This window comes from Lagopus muta, chromosome 11 (assembly GCF_023343835.1).
Source record: "Lagopus muta isolate bLagMut1 chromosome 11, bLagMut1 primary, whole genome shotgun sequence".
Lineage (NCBI taxonomy): Eukaryota > Metazoa > Chordata > Aves > Galliformes > Phasianidae > Lagopus > Lagopus muta.
The window spans coordinates 6,422,435-6,442,005 of record NC_064443.1 but is presented as its reverse complement, the minus strand read 5'-3'; the positions used below and the strand labels follow the sequence as shown (position 1 = coordinate 6,442,005).

The window sequence follows — 19,571 nt, the reverse complement described above, 5'->3', positions numbered from 1 at the left end:
AGTGAAGCAGAACAAAACCAAAATTCATTTATAATTCAGTGCCCATGTTGACTTAGGTTGCAGTCTCCTCTGTGATTCTGCCTCCTCTTTGTCTTCCAAGGGAGAAAAAAAATGGGGGAGTTAAAGGAAAAGCTAAGAGGCCATCTCCACAAACAATATAAAATAGTTTCACATTGCACGATAGTGTGAGTATAGAGGGATGGGGGGGAGAGAGAAAGAGAGGATGAGAATGCACGGGCTTTGTGCTGGAGGCTGAAATGCTTTTCTTTTCTCTTTTTACTGAAAGCTTGAAAAGTCTGAGGCCGCAGGCGTTGGGACTGAGTCCTTGGAAGCAAGAGGTGGGTCAGCAAGCCAAAGAGGTAATGCTCCTTTCAGTGCTGAACTGCAGTGATGGATCTGTACTTGTGCCCGGTCCTCTCCTGTGTCTCCTTGCTGCTAGCTCTTGGTTAACTGCCCAGCCGTGCCCGGCGCAGTGCTGACCCTGCTGTAATGTAACAAGTATTAAATAGCTCGCTCCTGCCAAGCTTCCTAGAAATAAACTGCCTCGCAGGCAGATTTATTTTAAACCATAAGTAGGTAATATATGCCTATGGTATAGGGTGTTTGTGTGGAAGTCTGTGATCTCAACAGTAAATTTCTGGTGCCATTAAAACATCTGAACAGAAAGTCCCTTGGATTTCTGCGGCTGCGTAAAAAGGAGCTGATGAAAATCGTGTGGTTGAGGGTAACATCTCTGGGGAGAAGCTTGTAAGATGTTTGAGACTCCTATGGAGAGCTAGGAAGAAGTTCTTTTCATTAAGTACTCGCAGATATAATGGCAGTTTCCAAAGTAACGCAGCAGGAGCAGCAGTAAGAAACTGAGCGGTTGTAATGCTCCTTTTACCTGTCTTGCAAGTCATGGGAAGCCTTGAGTGTTGAGGAGCCTGAAACTCCTGCCCCTGTCACAGGTGTGGGGTGAGGAAGGGCTGGTTTTTTTTTGAGGTTGTGATGGCAAAGCAGTGCCACATTTGTGTGATGGCAGACAGCTCTTTGCTGGCACACCTGGAGCCTGCAGCACCTCTGGCTGGTTCAGAGCTGGAGCTCACGCACTGCCTCTTCAAGATGCAGGGAAGTGCAGTACTCCTAGAATAAATAAGGGACCTCGAGTCATGTAGATTGCCAAATATGTTCATGGCTCATTGGAGTCCATCACTTAGGTCAGTGCAAGAGGAAAGCTCTGAGTTTCATGTGTTAATTTGTCTCACTAAAGGTGGAAAAGAGCGTGTATAAGTGAAATGTAGCACTGGGTAGTAGAATTAATGTATCTTGGATACCATAAAGCAAGAATGTATTTCACTGTTTCAGAAATATGAAGGCTGTATGTTCACTGTGTGCCGTAAGAAAGCAGCTTTCTGAAAAGCTTGTGTACACTGCCTTAACTTCAAAAGCAGAGGCCCAAGTGGTGAAATAGTGATGTCTATGTTATTATGCTTTTTCACATATTTTGTGGTTCAAATGGCATTTTCTAAGCTTATGATTTCTGCTTTCAGCAGTGTGATGTTTAACTTCATTTCAGACACTTTGAATTGTTGGTGTGGGTACCTGTGAAATGAAAGGTGTAAAGTAATGGTCCATTTGTGGTCAAATGCAGCATTTTACGTGCATGAATATCTGAGAGGAATTACTTATTTTTTCAAGACACGAAGAATACCTTGGTCATACAGGTCTAGTGCACCATGCAAATTTCACTCTACTTCCCCTCCAAAATTTTCCAGTTGGCTTAAGAAATTTCACACTCTTTTTATTATTTGAATTCCCCAAATGAATAGACTGAAGCTAGTGTCTACCTGCAGGTAATTTGTACTGTTATCATTACTGTCTCCTGCATTAAAAAATAAATAAATAAATAAAAATCCTAGATCCTGCATTACAAGGAATTGGTATTTACATCATTCTTAGTACTGCACTGTTACCCTTGAGTTTGCCATTGGCTTGCTTTATGCAAAACCATTCCAGACATTAATTTGTTTTTTTCTCCAACTTGTAAACCAGGATCAGCTACGAGCATCACTCCAGCTCCTGTGACTCCAGCAAAGGGCCTCCTCCAGGTAACCAGAAACCACGCATAGTTTTATATCTGATTGTTACAGTTACTTTCAAAATTAACCTCTGTTATTCTCTCCAGGTTGCACCTACATCATCGAGCATAGCTAAACAGATGGAAACTTCTAAAACGAACGAGAAGGCAAAGGCTACAACTTCATCTACGCACACAGATAATGTAATGCAGCTATCGACAGCAGATGGGGTGATAAATAACCTTCAAAGGGATGACTCTCTAGACTCCGGTTCCTATGGAAAACAGGCTGGAACTCATGATAGTGGTACACCAGCCAAAACTATTGGCAGGTTTTCAGTAAGCAGCACGCAAGATGAATTAACTTTAGCAGCGCCGCATTGCTTAAGGTTCTCTGCGCCCCCGGACGTCTATTTGGATGAGCTCCCTTCCAGCCCCGACCAGAAGACAGCTGTCCGACGGGTGCAGACAGCCTCATCTGTTGATGTCCTTTGTGACCAGGGCTCGAGTGATTCTGCTGAGGAACCCTTCCATCGACAGGCTGCTGCGGCTCAGCCGTCCCCTCCGAGCAGCAGCGCAGCCTCTGACTTAATTAAAAAAGCAGCAGCTTTTCTGCAAAGGACTGGAAAAGCGGGCTCCCAAGGCCCCGATTCACCGAACGGGCAGGGAACAAAGATTCCTACCATCAACATAACGTCCTTCCACTCGCAGTCATCATACATGAGCAGTGACAATGACTCTGAATTTGAAGATGCAGACATGAAGAAAGAACTGCAGAACTTGAGAGAAAAGTATGTTGGTTTTGTGAACAGTATTGGGGTAGAATGCATTGAGATACCTAGGCATTTCTGCGTGTGCTAAGCAAATGTGTTTTGCGTAGCTGTAGTGAGTAAAATGCTCCTGAGCAAATCAGGCATCACTGAGACCTTCCCTTGAATGTCATCCTGCATCATTTTATGCCTCACTTTATTTTCCATTTCCATTTGGAAGTAGAATAATTCTTTTTAAATCAGTGAACTTCTGCTGTGATATCCAATTTCCCTGCTTAAAAACTGCAATGATATAGCAGCAAGTGGTAGCACTTGTGATGTGTTTGTCTGTAGGATCCAGTGTGGGTGCTGCGTAAGGTCGCATAACTAGTGTGGATGTCTGCATAGAGAGCCGTAAGGCATTCTCTTCATGTCCTTCTCTGCAAGAGTGCTTCAGACTGGCAGACCTACAGACCCACCACTGTCCCTGATGTCACTCTTTTGAGAGATACCTGCTAACAGATACTGAATTAAAATCTTCACCTCACACCATGCCTAAACCTCAGCAATCTGCCCAATCTCAGGGAGGTCTGAGAAGCCTCAGTAGTCTGCTGTGCTGCCAGTTCTCACAGCTTTATTAAAACATTAATGTTCCTTTCTTTCCTGGATAATGGATAATTGCTAGCATTAGTTGGTAATCTAAGCAAAATCTTTAATGTACGATGTAATGGTTTTGCTGAATATAGATGCTACACGTTTTTTATACAGAACTACACTAATACAAAAAGTTTAAAACTGACTTTATGGCAACCTTAAATCAGAATTCCAAAATTGATTGCTTTTACTTAGCATATTTGAAATCTTTTACCTAGGGCTCTATCTTACAAATCGGTGTATGAGAAGTCAGCCGCCACCTTTGCTAAGTAGGTGGTTCTGACTTCGCACGCTGTGGGGTAGCTTTTATGATTGAAGGTTGTTTTGTTTCATCTCACAGCTAGTTCTGCTGCCAACGTGTGGTGCTTTATTAAATACACGCTAGCAAACATTTTGTTTTTATGCTTAGGCATATGAAAGAAATCGCCGAACTTCAGACTCAGCAGAAGAACGAGATAGAGGCTCTGTACATTCGGTTAGGGAAGCCCCTCCCTCCCAACATGGGGTTCCTTCACTCAGCCCCACCAAGCGGCCGTCGACGAAGAACCAGCAAAAATAAATTGAAAGGTGGAAAACTATTAAACCCTCTGGTTCAACAGCTCAGGAGTGGAACATCAAGCACAAGTAGGTGTACTAGGTTACTTTCCACTTCCCTGTTGGTTTTGGCTGTTATGGTTTTGCTGTGTAATTGCATGGACTGCATAAAAGTTACTGATTTTTTTTTTTCTTCTTAAAATGGTGTCTTAAGTTTGCATGGTTTTGAAGTGGGCTTCCTTTGAGACCATCTTGTTACAGTGCCCCATGCTGAACTGTACCTTCCCTGCATTTGCTGACAGTGTTTGGCAGACAAACAATATCCCACTTTAATTTGGAATACAGCCTGGTTACATTTTCTCATCTTTTCTCCAAATGCAATTTATTGATGTTTGTATTCACTTCTTAGGAGCTGCTGTCCTCTATTGATTGGGTACTGTATCCTGTTGTTGTTTATTTTTTCCTACAATATGCTATATAAATAAGATGGGATTGTATTTGCTCCCCCAAGAGTGGGAGATAAGAAAACAGTTAATAAAATCTGTGATGGATGCTTCGACCATCTTTGAAATACTTTGAGATTTTCTCAAATGCTCTCAAGCAATATGACAATCTTGAGTCATGATCTCTTTGGAAAGTAGGAAGATGATGTTACAGATAACAAATATTGATACACTCCAGTGCCTATTTCTTCAGCAGGATGTAGAATAGGCTAATTTTCCTTCAGCTTAGTTCATACGGTTATGTGGGAGAGTAGCATGCTTCCATATTGACCCCGTATTTCAAATCTGGTGGGTCTCGTTTGCAACATCACTTTTACAGATCTGCTTAGCAAGGCTGATGCAGTGGAATTCTTATAAGACTGTTTTAGAGGGTTTTGCTTTTAATTAAGGATTCCAATTAAGACACGGAAAGCAGATTCAGAGGCAAAATGTTGGACTAGATGATCTTATAGGTCGTTTCCAACCTTGTAATTCTATGATTCTATGATTCTATGTTCTGTGCTCCATCTCAAATCAGAGTATTTTTGCATACAGGATCTGAAGCAGTGTTCAATCTTTCATAACCATTTTGCTGCTGCTTGGCTAACCGGTGTAGGTTTTATCTCTCTTCCTTGTGGTGAGATGCTGTGAATGTCTGTGATTTTGTCCATCCATTTGCCAGTTTGTTCTTGGGTTGTCTGTAGCCATTTTCTGTCTAACAGAGAGAACCTATATCTCTCTGTTTCTGCTCATGGGCCTTGGCTCATATCAGCCAAGGTAAAAGCCTTAGTTCAAAGAATTTCAGCCTATTTCTGAGTTATAATGTCCTCCTCTTAAACACCATTTAAATTAGAGAATGGCAGTCTGCTCAGTTATGTTGCTTCTTTGGTGCATGCTTTCCTTCCTGCATTTCTTCTTTATTATTTTTCACTATTCTGAGGCACTGACTGAAGTTCTCATTACTCTGAGAACCTGTATGCACTCCCGAGTCTTCTCACCCTTACCTAGTTAGACTCCTCATTTCTGGGGCTTTCTGAGGTCATTTCTCAGAGATGAAGGGCAGGTAGTCTCATGCAGTTATGGATATAAGCTAATTAGCATTGCCTCCGTTAGTTGTTTTTGTTGTTGAATCTGTATCACAAATGATTACGAAGCTACTATCTTGCTAAATGTCTCCTTACCCAATATACCTATATAGATAGATATATAGCTACAAATTTTTGTATAGAGATGTGTATATATAGATAGATAGTTATAAAGAAAAAAATCCTCATGTCTTCTCAGCAGCTTTTTATTTTTCTCCACTGACTTGCTTTCACCTCAGGTTTGAGTGCAAACCTACTTATTCTGCTCAGTCGTCTTGTGCCTCTGTTGTCCTAATCAGGTACTTCTGCAATTCTAAACAGTGCTTTTTGAGTTCTTCACTCCAGTCCTTCTGAAAAACTCAGAAAAGAAACTATAAAAATCAAACTTACCCACAAGCTTCTTGGAGGATCAAGAGCAGTGACAGTGCGTGTAAACTATTTGGTGGTGGTGGTGATCTGTGTAGTCTGTGCTTCATATGGTACTTCAGAATTGTAGACTGCTGTTCTTGGAGACAGATGGGCAGTTGTTTTTAGGCACTGATATTTCTTCAGCAGTTTCCTAGCATTTGCTGTTGCTTGTATTTTGTTTTTGTTCTTTCAGGTAATGTTTCAGACTCTAAAGACTCACCTCACAAAGAAACAACTAAAGCTCAGCCTGGATCTCTCGAAACCACAGGAGTAACTTCCTCTGTGTCAGCTACATTTGGGAAGTCTGTTCAGACACAGCAGCCGTGCTCTGTCAAAGCCTCTTTGTCTTCTGACATCTGCTCCGGCTTAGGCCCCGAAGGAGGTGATGTGAACGCAAGCTCTGGCCAAGGTGATTTTTTCCTACCAGCTGTTCAGCGTATCCTCCAGCACATGCTAAAATCAATTTGCTTCCCTTATGCTTGAACTTTTAGGAGTGGATTTGGCAATCCAAATTACAGGCTTATCTTTAAAAATATCACTGCAGTATTGTCAGGAGAACAAAAATACAGTATCTCACAAAGTACTCAGAGTCAACACTCAAGGAGGCACACTAGATTTTAGGTAGGAAATACCTTCTACCTTTGCTGGCAGTGCTACTGACACTTTTTCTGGAGTCTGCCTTGTGGATTTCTTAAAGGGAAAAAATAGAAAGGGAAGAGAAAAAAAATTAACAAATGAAGACGGATAGGAGACTGTTTTCCATGGTCCATTTTGGGCTGTTGTTTTAGCGCCTTGATATGGCCAGACCTGGAGATCCTCATTATAAAGTACTAATCCTTCTGAGGTGTGGAAAAAAAATAGAACCAAGTTATGTCTCCTTTATCTAAGGGGTTAACGTTGTGCATGCTTTTGGAAGCCCAGCTAAATGACTGTAGAGCAGTAGATTGGCTGTTCCCCAGTCCCGACTTCTGGTACTTCTGTGTAGTGCATACCTCTGTAGGCTTTGACTGATCTTGTTGCCATGCATAGTGGAAGTTATAATGATGATTAAAGTACCTTCCTCTCATTGCACATCCTGCCAAACTAATCTACAAAATATCTATCTGTTCTCTTTTGCCGTTATTGCATCCTTTGTGTACGGTCAATTAACTTAATCCTCTTTGGCAAAGTTAAAATGGAGATGTGGATGTTTAACTAACAAAGCTGATTTGACTGATGGTATAGGACATCTGATCACAGCTACTTGTACTTTATAAGTGTCTTTGTTTTCTTCCCTTTATATTCATTTACAGGCTGGACGGTTTTCCACCAAACGTCTGAGAGAGTGACCTATAAATCTAGTAGCAAACCTCGTACCAGATTCCTCAGTGGACCTGTGTCTTTGTCCATCTGTTTGTATTTGTTCTTTTGTATTTTATCACAGTCCATCTTTCTTTTACCCCTTTTTCCAATCTCATGTTTTATATCTCTAATATGTTTGGCAGGATGCCCCTTTTTCTGAGCCATCTTATCTTTCTTTATCTTTCTTTTAAGTAATCATCACAAACACACCTTATTTATATTAATTTTTCATATGAAAGCTTTTTTTGCACTGCTTTTGGCTCATGCCTGGGCACCAAAAGCATGTGTGGAAGATCTCATCATTTATGATATAGCCTAATGGTAAATTTTATCCTGGACTTATCAAAGCTTTTGTACTTTATGTGATTTATGTTGAAGTAATTTTTTTATTTGCAATGTGGCAAATATACATGTCTGCTGTCCCGGTTCCAGCGACAACAAAAAGAAATCCATCCTTCTGTAGACGAATGGTCTCTTTCACACATGTTTGGACTATGAAGACATGCATGTAGCAAGCTGATACAATACTAGAAGGTCACTGAAGGGTATAACTTCCATACAAGGGCTGTATTAACACGATCTACAGTACTGTTTATATCCACTCTATTTTCTTTAATTTTTCCCCCGCTCTTTGCATGTGGAAATGCTGAGACAATAGTGCTCCAGCTAGTTCTTTCAAAATGTCTTTTCTAGGTGGGCTTTTCCCCATGCATTCCCTTCAATCAGTTTAAGTGAGCAATTCTCATGTACACCTCAGTGGCGGGAAGATCCGGTTACTCCAAAGGAGAGTGCCATCGACTTTGTGTGTAAACTGATCTGGCTGAAGCACTGCGCTCAGTTTATTTTCTTATGACCTTATGTGACCTCTGAGATGAAGTCAATTAGCAGTTCATCAAAGCAGAAATCAGTAAAAAGCAGTATCAGATTATTAAATGATACTCTGAAATGGATTGTTAGGATCCAGTATTTCTCAATTCAGATAATTGTGCACCTATTATTTATACCTTATCTGTACAACTTCTAAAGTAATTGGCGATTCAACCAAATGATATCAAGCTATTTAATTAAAAAGTGCAAACCTTTTTACCTAGCAGTATTTGCTGCCCTTTAGGCAAACAGATTTTGCTTGTACAATAAAGATATGTTGGGCTGACCAGGTACTATAGGCCACTTAAATATAAAATTAGGAAGGCTGATAATGTTCAGGAGAAAATGTTTGGTTAACCCACTGTTTGTTTGCATTGATACCAAGTCTCCCATTGCAGTGCGATGTTGCTCATCATTACCCACGTGGTATAGATCAAAGGCACAAGACCACTTAAAAACACTCCCCCTAATGTTACAAATAAACAATACTTTTAAGAATAATCTTGATTTTGTTTGAGGTCCTAAATCCAAGCTTTCAGGTTCTGTAAACTGATGTTTACTGCTTAGCACACTGCTTTTATTTTCGTACCAGTTTTTAATAACAGTTTTGCCCGCAAGGTTTTTCTGAGTACCTGAGGGAAATCTCAGTATGTGATTTTGGCCATCTGGTATTATAACGGATGTAGTAGGTTCTTCTCCTGCACATATAAATCTCAAAGTGGTTTCATTTACTTTCACAAAACCACTGTTTAAGAGGATACAAAAGCTCTGGGAGGTGGCAGTTCACAAACAGCGTATTAAAGAAGTTTGGGTGCATGAATATTGTGAATGAAACTGAAGTGAATTCTTCCAATTATGAAGCTTCCCAATATTTTAAGTAATCAGCAGCGCAACAAATTGGTTTTCTGTTCTCAGCCCATATGTTCTCTTCTCAGTTTCTTTGGGCAAAGTGTTCAGAGAATTGCACTCCCCCATTTGTGAGTCATAGCAGAACCAAACTGGGGACCTGTGAGGAAGCTGGGCTGTGTGGCCAGAGCCCGCAGACGTGTCTGGTGGTTCCATCTAGTGGGTGTCCAGAGCAGCCATGGGCCTCAGGGAACAGTGCAAAGTGACCATGATGGCAAGGAGAGGGCCAGCTGGCTTGTGGCCCTTCTTCTCTGTCAGGAACGTGGGCTGCCCAGTGCAAAGGAGACGTGAGGGTTTGCAGCAGCTCCTGCATGTGCTCTGTGTGAGCACCTCTGCATGCAGGAGCACCAAGAGTGGGTTTGAAACACGGGGAGCAAGCGCATGTGGGCCTGATCTGTAACCTTTGGGTGCAGGTAGTTCTGTGAGAGTTGGCAGTTCAGCTGGATCCGTCCCACAAATCAACGCTGTTTTGTTATTTAGGAGTTGCTGGGAGGAGTTGCTGCATTTTCAGGAATGTTCTACATCTACACATTTGACTGAGGAATAACAGCACTCTGGGGAGGGGAGCTCAGATGTATTGTATTAGTAAATTAGCATCATGCTTCCATGAAGTAGTGCTCAGATGCTTTAAAGACAGTTGTGCCTGGCTACAAAGCCCACCAAGGTTGAACGCTTTCAGGTTCTCCCAGAACTGCTGTCTGGTCTGTCCCCTTGTCCAGTACTGCTTTTTTCTTCAACTTCTCGTGGAGTAAAATATTTTTGATGGTCTCCAGCATAATTTTAGCCCAACCTTTTCCCATGGGTTAAATTGCAAGGGCGTCTTAGAGAGAGGAGTTTGCACTGACTGTGAGTGGGATTTTCAAAAGCTCCACTTGGCTAAGACTTGTAATCTCATGCAAAGCTATTCTCGTCAGGTCTGTAGTAATTAATATATTGTATGTGAATGGGATTATGGAAATGGTCTAACAACTGACTGCCATTTCAATTTTGTTTTAGCTTTCATGTTTTTTGACAGCCGTCACAGCACAAATACGGGACGGTGGATTTTTTTCTGTCCTGAAAGATACAATAGCTTCTTAATTTTTCAGATGTTACCTCTGGAATTGGAAATAAAGCTTAACTTAGCTTAACTTTTACAGTCAGAGATTAAATCTCAATTAATTAGGGTTCATCTCCTTTTCTTTTCCAGCTATTAAACACCTTTATTGTGGAAGTAATACAATTAATCTGGTGAATTAGGTTTACCAAGCGCACTTTTAATTGAATTTGAATTTAAATCAAATCTTAGCTGGTCTTCGTCAGTCCCTGCTAGGTAATGTTCCCCTCTCCCAGGCAGCGCTGCAGTGATGCAGTTGAAAGAAACAGCTCTTCTTGGTGATTCACCTTTTTGTAGTATTTGTCTTAAAGCAGGCTCCCTTAGCATGGGTACCTTGTGCATGTCTAGAATCAGTGCTGTCACTTCCCAAATGTTTTGGAGCAGAAGGTTTGCATTGGCACCTGGGGTGCACAGAGCTCGTGGCTTGGTGCTCAGGAAGCAGTGGGGCTGGTGATTAAACATTTTTACATGCATTTGAGCACGTACTGAAGTCAGCTGCCTGCTTTTAGTTTTTGCAGGCATTTTTCATTTGCATACAGACTGTGCCAACTTCTACCTATTGCTACATGCAGAATGCTGCAGGATAGTTAAGAAATTAACATTATATTATTATATTACTACCGCCGATGTTGCTATAATGGGGGTTGCTAGCTAACTTTAAAAGATAGGTGTTGTAAAATATATGAGGGAAAAGAGAAAAAAATTACCAAAAAATGCAACACAATGTTCAGTTGTGACTGTGACTTGTACTTTTCATCTAAGCTTTGAGTTGAGAAACTAAGCTTTTGGTCATGCTTGCATAAGACATTACTGTAGTCATGTCCTTCTGATTTTCCTGAAATATAAACTTCATTAAGCTATAGGAAATAACAAAAAATTCTTTCAAACCAATCGTTCTTTTCCTCCTCATGCCACCCATATCAGAACACAAACATTTCTTCTCCCTTTTTTCCTCCCTCTCTTCTTTATTTTCTCTTCTCCAGTCTCTGAGTGATGTCTCTCCTTTCTCCTTTGAAGACTCATTCAGAGCCCATGTCAACCTGGACCTGCAATCTCTGAGTTTAAAGCTGCATTTCTGGCACAGTAAAATTAAACAGTGGCACCAGTTTAGCATAAAGAAAAGCACATACATTCTGTATCTTGCTTTCTGCCCAGCCTTTTGATTTTACTCATGTGTTCAAGTGCTTCTTCACGATAAACTCACCATGCCCCATATCAGATGTTCATCTCCTCCCATACCATAACGATATTCTTCTTATCAAGTCCAAAATACCTTTCAGGAAATTTGGCACTCCAATGGAAATGGTGCCAATGTCTGGCGAGACCTAACTGTCAAATAGGGTTCTCTATACACATCTGGCACTGTAGATAACTGTCCAACAGAATATGTAAAATAATGAAGGCTCTAACAAGATAATAATGAAAAAACACGTAGTTTGGTTAAATGAGAACTCAGCTACTCTGCTGGATTGTTTTTCTGCACTTGGACGAGATGAAGGGAAACTCATTTTTAATTAACGTTCAGAATCTCACATTTAGACACAAATCATGCTAATAAATAATTGAGAAAATTGGCCTCAGACCTGCAGAACAATGTATCTTTTTGGACTTGTAAAACGGGATGTTTCAGGGTTATTGTACAGTTTGTCTTTGCAGCCAGACTAGCGTTACTTGTTCCTGAAAGCATTTTTGGCCTCCTATCACAAACTGAATTGACATCATTTCCTGCATAAATAGGAATCAAAATCTCCTATTAGGAAGCCAAGGCAATTTGAAACAAACAAAAAAATGCATCTTTAAGTCATGGGACCTTGCTTTTGGCATGCTATTGTACCTCTCAAAGCTTCTGAATGGCTGCACATTAATAAAGGTTTGAGCTGTCCAGTTACTTAGACTTCCTTTACTCACCTGAACTGCTGACTTTGTCTGTCCTTTCTTGCATAATAACTACTCTCTGATTGCTTAAAAGTACAGAAGCTTGTCCGTCAGATTTGTTATGTTCAGTCTTACCTAATTCTGTATGTCTTGTATTGTTTTACCTTGTAGGGTCCACCTTGAAACGACTATGTCTAGGCAAAGATCACAGTAGTAGTAACTATCCCATTTTTGTTTCTCAGTATTTCCTTCATGGCATGGGATGCTTTTTCTTTGAGTTTTCTTTTTTCTTTTTACTAAAAGCTAGTTGTTTAATGAATAGAGCTGATGCACTTATACTGGTATGAAATTAGACTATCTAAGTTGTGATACTTTCCTAATAATGCATGCGCTGTGATGTTTGGGATCTACGCATGCTGCAAGACAGTCGTGGTATTCTTTGTGTGTGAGATTGTGCACGCATGCTGCCAGAAAACTGGAGTGTGTGTTTGTTTCCCTTAAATACACACTTTTATATGACTGCAGTTTTTTGCTGGAGGAATTTATAGCTTAAAACTCTCTTGTTCCTGTGGAGATGCATGAAATGTAGCAGTAATTGAAGAGCTTTCCTGTCCAAGTACTTATTTTCTCACTGGTCCCTTTCCCCCGAGAAAAGGAAAAGGAAATGAGCAGTGTTCACTTACAAGTTGTGTTGCAGGTTGAATGCATGATCGTTTAAAGGCTATTAATGTATTTTATATGACCGTAGGAATACTTAGTTTATTCAGTTTCATTGACTGGTAGCTCATTAGCAGAAAATGGAAAACTGAATATTTGTGTTTGCTTCTGTAACAATTTTACTGCAGTTCCATGAACTTTTTGCTTGGAGAGATGGTCTTATTTAAAATATTTAGATACAGTAAATCTGTTTGTAGAAACTTTCTTCCAGTTTTCTGCCGGTCTTGCTGTGTCAGACTTGTAGTTACCAACAGATAAATAGACAGATCTCTTCCTAGAGACATGCAAGCCTATAAAATTCAGTTTCTGTTAGTGCTCTTCCCATCCGCCTTCATCTGTCCCAGAAGTTCTGTATCTCTGTGTCAGAAACTCACATGCCCACTTATGGCCTCCTTTCTCCTTTTTCTTCTTCACATAATGTTTTTTTTCTCCCAAAATGTCAAGATGGCAGAGGGAGCCTGTGGGTCCTGGAGCCTTTGAGACATTGAGGCCAACTGTACTCTTAACCTGTGTGCTAATTAAATTTTTCCAGGAGGGCAGAACACTTATGCAAATAAAATACATTTTTAAAACGCATGAAGCTGCAGCAAGTAACATACCCATGGCAGTCTTCTACGGAGAGACTTTGCAAGCCTGGCAGTGTCGGTGGCACTGGGGGTGCCTCTGTGCATTTAGTCCTTCTCTCTTGGTCGTGAATTTCAGTTGAGAGAAGTTCTGGGCAGGTAACACAATGAGACATAATCTGAACGCATTTGGACCAGTGGACTTGGACCATTTCTTTAAGCAAAGGTGTTCTGTAGAAAGGAGGGGGAGGGCAAAGTCAGGAAAGCCACTGTTTGAATTGCAGTGTGTGGGAAGCTATGTGAGCAGATAAGTGGTGAAATGGAGACGCCATTGTCAACTTTCTTTGTGTGTGATTTTCCAGGATCCTCTACAAACAGTCTTGTAACGTGTCCTGAGCCCCTTCCGCAATCAACTCTGCAGGTTCAGGCCAACAACAGTAACAACAAGAAGGGAACGTTCACCGATGATCTTCACAAGCTGGTTGACCAGTGGACAAGCAAAACTGTTGGAGCTGCACAGGCAAAACCTTCTTTAAACCAACTGAAGCAGAACCAAAAAAGGCAGGACATGGAGCCAAAGGCAAATCCCATGCAAACACAGAATGAGACATGTGGAGTAAGTGGCGCTCCTTGAAGAACGTTCCTTTTGCTATGTGTCTGACAGCCTTTGCAGAACCCAGATTTGGAGGAGGACATAAACTAAATTACTTCAGATAGCTGCTTCGTATAAATGTCCAACTCTTTTCATTAAGTACTAAAACAGTTTTGTTGGTTTTTTTAAATTGTCTTTTGGAATAATTTTGGGAGCTATACGGGCTGCAATATATATACTTTAAAATATATATTTTTAAATTGCAAACTGCTCATTAACAGTAACATGCAGCAATACTTAATACCACTAACCGTACATTGACTTCAGTTTTTATTATTGCTAACATTTTCTGCTTTTTGATGTTTAACATGAATCTTCCTCAGGCAGGCAGTGCCTGGGCTAGTGGCCTGTTGGCAGCAAGCTTTTATCTTAGCACAAGCATTGCAGGTACTGCGCCAAGACAGGGCACTGCTCAGTGTTGTTCTGACCCTTGCTTGATATCCTGCACTGTGCAGTACTAATCTTGTGCATCTGTAAGGCCCTTTGCCTCATAGAAATGCCATCTCAGGAATTCCGTGGAAGTGAAGTGCAACGAAGCCAGACTCAGTGGTGCCCCATTTGTCCTCTCTTATTTTCCGTAGCAGGCAAACAGTACCATGGTGTGTGTCTGTGTCTGTGTCAGCGTTCAGTGCTTGTTTGTGTGACTGCATGACAGTGTTGAGGACACAGCCAGAATCCCAGTTCAGAATTCTCTCCCACCCTGGTCTGGTTTTCCAGATCCCTTTCTCATTCTCACGGACTGATGGTTCCTCAACTAATTATTTTTGCTGGATTCTTTTTTCTTTTGGAAGAGTGGAAATTGAGCCAAATAGAGGAAAACATTAATTTTAAAGGCAAAGAAATTGCGAGAGTAAAACTAGTGAAGGACTCTGTGGTAATCCCTTAAAAACAAGATAACTGGACCTGGGTAGAAAACCATTGCTTTTTTGGCATGTAGGAGGGAAGAGGCTTGGATGCAGCAGTGGCAGCTCAGTCACTGTTCAGGTGGGACCTGCTGAAGCAGGAACTTGCTGATGTGTCTGTTTTTGTACCTGTTGGTCTCTGTAGATCACTGACTTCACAGGGAAAAGCACTTGTGTGAGCTTATTAAGCAGTTTTGTATCGATTCATAGCGGCCATTAATGAACAAAAGCTGGAGAGTAAATAATCCCTCTCCACAGTGATGGTTTAAACAGCATAAACGTGTTCTGGAGTAGAAGTGACGTCAAGACCCCGTTAGTTCTCAGAAAACAAGTCATGAAGGTGCCAGTAAACACAAATAGAAGGTTTCTGGAGATGCTCTAGGAAGCCATGGTGAGGGCACAAGCTCTGTTCCTTTGTTGTCACTTACTCTCTTTGATGTGCTTTTCACATCTCGTTGTCTTTTCCGTGAGGCTCCTGTGGTAGCCAGAAGGATCTGGTGGGGGTGCTCTGCCTGCTTGCAACTCTGGAAAAGAGATGTGGGGGAGTCTTCTTATCTTAATGATGTAAACATCAATTTAAGATTAATTTTACCTTCTGCCATGTGCTGTCTTAACATGCTGGGTTTTAGAGGGTTGGTTTTTTTAGAATATGTCTGTTCCAAGGATTTACCAAGGCTGAAGTAACTTGGATCATTGACTAAGAAGATAGAAAGGTTGGGATTCCCTGCACTTCTTCACATTGACACTTGGTGCTTGGAACACTCATAGCTGGGGACTGAGAGCTCTGTGCCAGCTGGTGGCAGGTGACTTCATGCACCAGTCCTAGTGGGGATGTGAGCTGCAGAAGAGATGTAAATGTGGATGGCTCCTGTTTTAGGGTTGTTAGGGTGTTTTGGACACAGGAGTGGCACGGCATGCCGCAGGCTACTTCAGGCCTTCCAGTATTGACCAGCACTGCTGAATTGCGTTCCCTGTGCCGGGAGCAGGAGCTGCCACTGTGCTGCATCCACCCAGCCTCCTGGGCCATAGGAAGCAGAAAGCAGGGCCACAAATGTGATGAAGGAGCCTTTTAAAGCTGTGTGAGGGCTGCTGTAGAAGTTGAGTACCTTTTCAGATTCACCTTAAAGGGATTCTGAAGTGAAGGAAGAATAATGCTTCATGATGCTGGGAGGAAAAACAGCCAGGAGGAGAGGGAGGAAGCAGAGAGGATACTTAGCCTGGGCAGCCAGGAGAGTGACCCAGTGACACCAGTTCTTGGAGTTATATGGGGAGATGTTGTACTTGCAATAAATCAGTATGGAATCCACACTTCAAAATGGTATTAGACAAAAAGCACTCAAGAAATCACAAAGGACTGAAAAAAAACAGCTTTCTAACAGGGAGCATATAAAGCTCAGGCTGTACTTCTTCAGACCATCTGTTAACACCATCTTCTTGTCTTTTTTGATTAAATGCAAGATTACCTTTGCAATAAAAGAACTAAGGAGCACTAAACAGATTCCCAGCTCATCAGAGAAATTTTTAATAAGGATTTATGTTGGAAATAAAAGCTAGATAGATTGGAAGCATGGTGATGCTTATCATTCTTTTTATCTTTGATAGAGCCAATGATGAAGCACTGGAACAAACCAGCAGGAAAGTGGTAGGGCCAGCTGTCTCATAGTCCAACCAAGTATTTTGTTGTGAGAGAAGCTAACATTGGCCCGTTGTACTAATTGGAAATGTAGGCATTTCTGAATTCCTTTGGAGGTTATGGGATTGGAAAGTGTCTCCTTGAAGAGTTTTTAGGCAGGAGTAGGAGCTGTTGAGCTCTTCCACACAGCCAGTGAGCATCCTCCTGGGGTGCAGTCCATACAAGGTGTGACAAAGAAGACATCAAACCAGATGGCTCTCTTCTTTGTGTCCATTTTTTCCCACAGATAAAATTGCAATAATTCATTGCTAAGGGTATTAGTATTTTAATACTCTCTTGCTGTCTGCAGATTGCTATTTATATATAAGCTAGTTTGGCTCATTTCAAGTCTTCTCTTTCATCCTGAAAACAGGTATTTATTTTCCCCCCACCTCCTTTCAAGATGCCCTTTCAGTGGACGTGTTGGTGATGGCTTAATAGTTGGACTTTTGATGACCTTAGAGATCTTTTTTAACCCTAAGGATTCTATTATTCTAAGATGCTTCTAGCCAGCAGCAGCAAATCTGCTTGGTGTGTGAATACAATGTGTTATCAATGTCTTTTTAAATTAAATGAAGGCTGCTTTTAAGGTTGAAAGCACAGAAGTGAAATCTTGAAGTTAGGTATTCACTAAGCTGCCTAAAGACTTGGGGGTTTTATTCTCTTCCTTTTTATTGTCACAGGTATAGGAAGCAATAATTTGGGTGCAAAGGTGGACTTGAAATTCTGCTTTGTTTCTGTGAAAGCAACAATTCCATCAGGGAAAAAAAAAAAAAGCCAGTTTGTTTGGCTGCAAATCTCCATTAATGCATATTAGAAGCTTGTGGGGAAACCTTGAGGCTTCCAGTTTCGTTACTAGAGCAATGAAATGTTCCTTTTCAGAGGTTTTATTTAAACGTGGAAATATGCAGGGATTCTTACTGTCAGTAATGTGAAAGGGGAGTAGGAGACAGTAGGCAGAATTAAGTCAATCTGCCTGAAAATAGCAATTTCCCTCATGCTTATCCATGTTGAAGGCGTTATGCAGTGATCCTTTCTTACAAGTAATTGTGGTTACCACTGCAGGGATTATATCTAGGACCGTGAGCTGCTTTCTGTGTAAAAAGCACTGGATATTGTGTGGCTACAGGTGTTGTGTGAAGATGTCTGGGAACGAGGAGTGTAGCAAACGTGTTTTGTCCCTTTGTACCATTACACGACTGCATGGACATTAAAGAAAAATTATTACCAAAAAAGAAAAGCTGTAAACATGCTCTGAGTCTGTGATATGGTTGTATCTATGGCAGTCCGTGCCAGCTGCTGACGTGTGTGGTGGTGTAGGCACTATTAGTAATCACTGCACATCTGTTTGCACTTAGTGCATCCTCATTTTAATGAGCCGCCTGCCTGGGAAGCGGGCGCTGTGGAGATAGCTGCAGGTGTGAGAATGGAACAGGACTGTTATCACCTTTGGCTGTGTCTTCCACGTCCATTGTGTTGAAAGAATGCTACAAATACGATGCATCTGTGCTTGATTGAAGCTGATCAATGCTGCCTGCTAGCTCTGAATGTCAGAGCAGCTTTCTGGAAGCTTGAAGATCAGAAACACAAATCTTCAGTAACACCTCTTAACTTTTGGTACACTGAAAAAGGAGGGATAAGAACCAACTGGAGAACTAGAGGATTAAAAACAAACAAGCAGAAGCCACTGGTCCTGTATGAGCGCAGGCTGTTTTTACATCTGTTTTCAGCGTGCTCTAAACATGGGCTCTTTGAGTTGGTATGGGATTCAGATCTTGTGCCCCTTGCTTTCAATTCCCAAGATAACTTCATTACAAATTTTGTCAGCAAGGTGCCTTGCAGTCTCCGTGGCTTTGCTGCAGCTGGGCAATCCAGTTCTGTTTTGAGGACTGTACCACTGCTTGCTTATCTCAATATTCCAGTCAATTTTTGTGTGCAGGAGGAAGGGTTTCAGCCTCCGTCGGTGTTGATTTGTTGGTTGTCCAAAGATTGTGGTTTGAAAAATGAGTTTGTTTAAGGGGCTGCAGTACAGGGGGAGTCATGGGCTGGCTGTCTTTGTTGCTCACAGCATGGGTTTGCTTGTTCAAAGTGTGCCACAAGGTGGAGGGTGCAACCTTACATTGTGAACGTGCCTTTGTCATCATACAAACAGGTTTCAATGTGTATGTGGAACGTTTAGGTTTGCAACACGATGGCATTTATTCCTGACTGACATGCGTGGCCTTAAATATAGCCGCTGCTTTACTGAGTTGATTAGCTGAGCAAGGAACGGTAAAGCAGCATAAATCGGGTAAAGAAGTAGATTACTCAGCATTTGAAAAGATCTGAAAAGAAGGCTTTTTTCAGTTGTATAAGTTTTAAACTTGCTAAAACGTCATCTTGCGTTTTCAGTGCTGCTTGATAAGCCCATTGCTTTTAGAAGAGACTCCCTATATAAGCTCAGTACCTCTACCGGCGTTCTTGGTCAGCCACTTCACTCACAACCATCTAGCAAGATGAAAACCATCACTCTGAGGATGCCAAGCGTGGTTCTAAGAACAGCCATCAGAAGTCGTCATGTTGTGTAAATGTGCACGTCCTCAGTCGCTCCGTTTGTTGGTCTTTGCTCTCTGCTGTTAGTTTTGGTGAATCTTTATGGATGAATGATTTTAAATTCATTGTACCAAAGTAGCTATTTCTTACTTTGACGTTTGCCATCGCATTCACATTTCAGATCAGAAATTAGAAAAGCAGTGGAAGGCACTGGATGTTTGTGTGCTTCTAAAATTTGCTCTGGAGCACAGGTGAGCACCCCAGAGCAGTGCATCAGAGTGCCATTGTCATTTCTGTTTTTAACTGAGAGACTAAAACCAGAATCTAGAGTAAGCATTCCACTCGCTTCTATACATATATTCGTTTCCTCTTAATTTTCACCTTTGTGCTAATTCTGTTGTTTGATGTGAAATATTTTTGGTATTAATGGGACACTCCCAAAGTGAGAGTATTGTTTTTTCTTGTGTCGTGAATAGGTGC

At 41.3% G+C, this 19,571-nt stretch overlaps 1 protein-coding gene across 8 annotated transcripts in view; it reads left to right on the top strand.

Annotated features, from left to right (window-relative positions):
• The window catches only part of WNK2 (WNK lysine deficient protein kinase 2), a 106,530-nt gene that overhangs the window by 77,625 nt on the left and 9,334 nt on the right, over positions 1–19,571 (top strand). For 6 of the 8 annotated variants that reach the window (XM_048957154.1, XM_048957155.1, XM_048957151.1 and 3 more), the window contains 8 exons: positions 287–338; positions 2,032–2,087; positions 2,165–2,847; positions 3,869–4,083; positions 6,162–6,377; positions 7,261–7,359; positions 12,225–12,269; positions 13,696–13,949. In XM_048957154.1, coding sequence (XP_048813111.1) covers positions 287–338; positions 2,032–2,087; positions 2,165–2,847; positions 3,869–4,083; positions 6,162–6,377; positions 7,261–7,359; positions 12,225–12,269; positions 13,696–13,949 — 1,620 coding nt within the window. The remainder of the gene's footprint in view (positions 1–286; positions 339–2,031; positions 2,088–2,164; positions 2,848–3,868; positions 4,084–6,161; positions 6,378–7,260; positions 7,360–12,224; positions 12,270–13,695; positions 13,950–19,571) is intronic. The other 2 variants (XM_048957150.1, XM_048957152.1) reach the window with 2 other exon arrangements.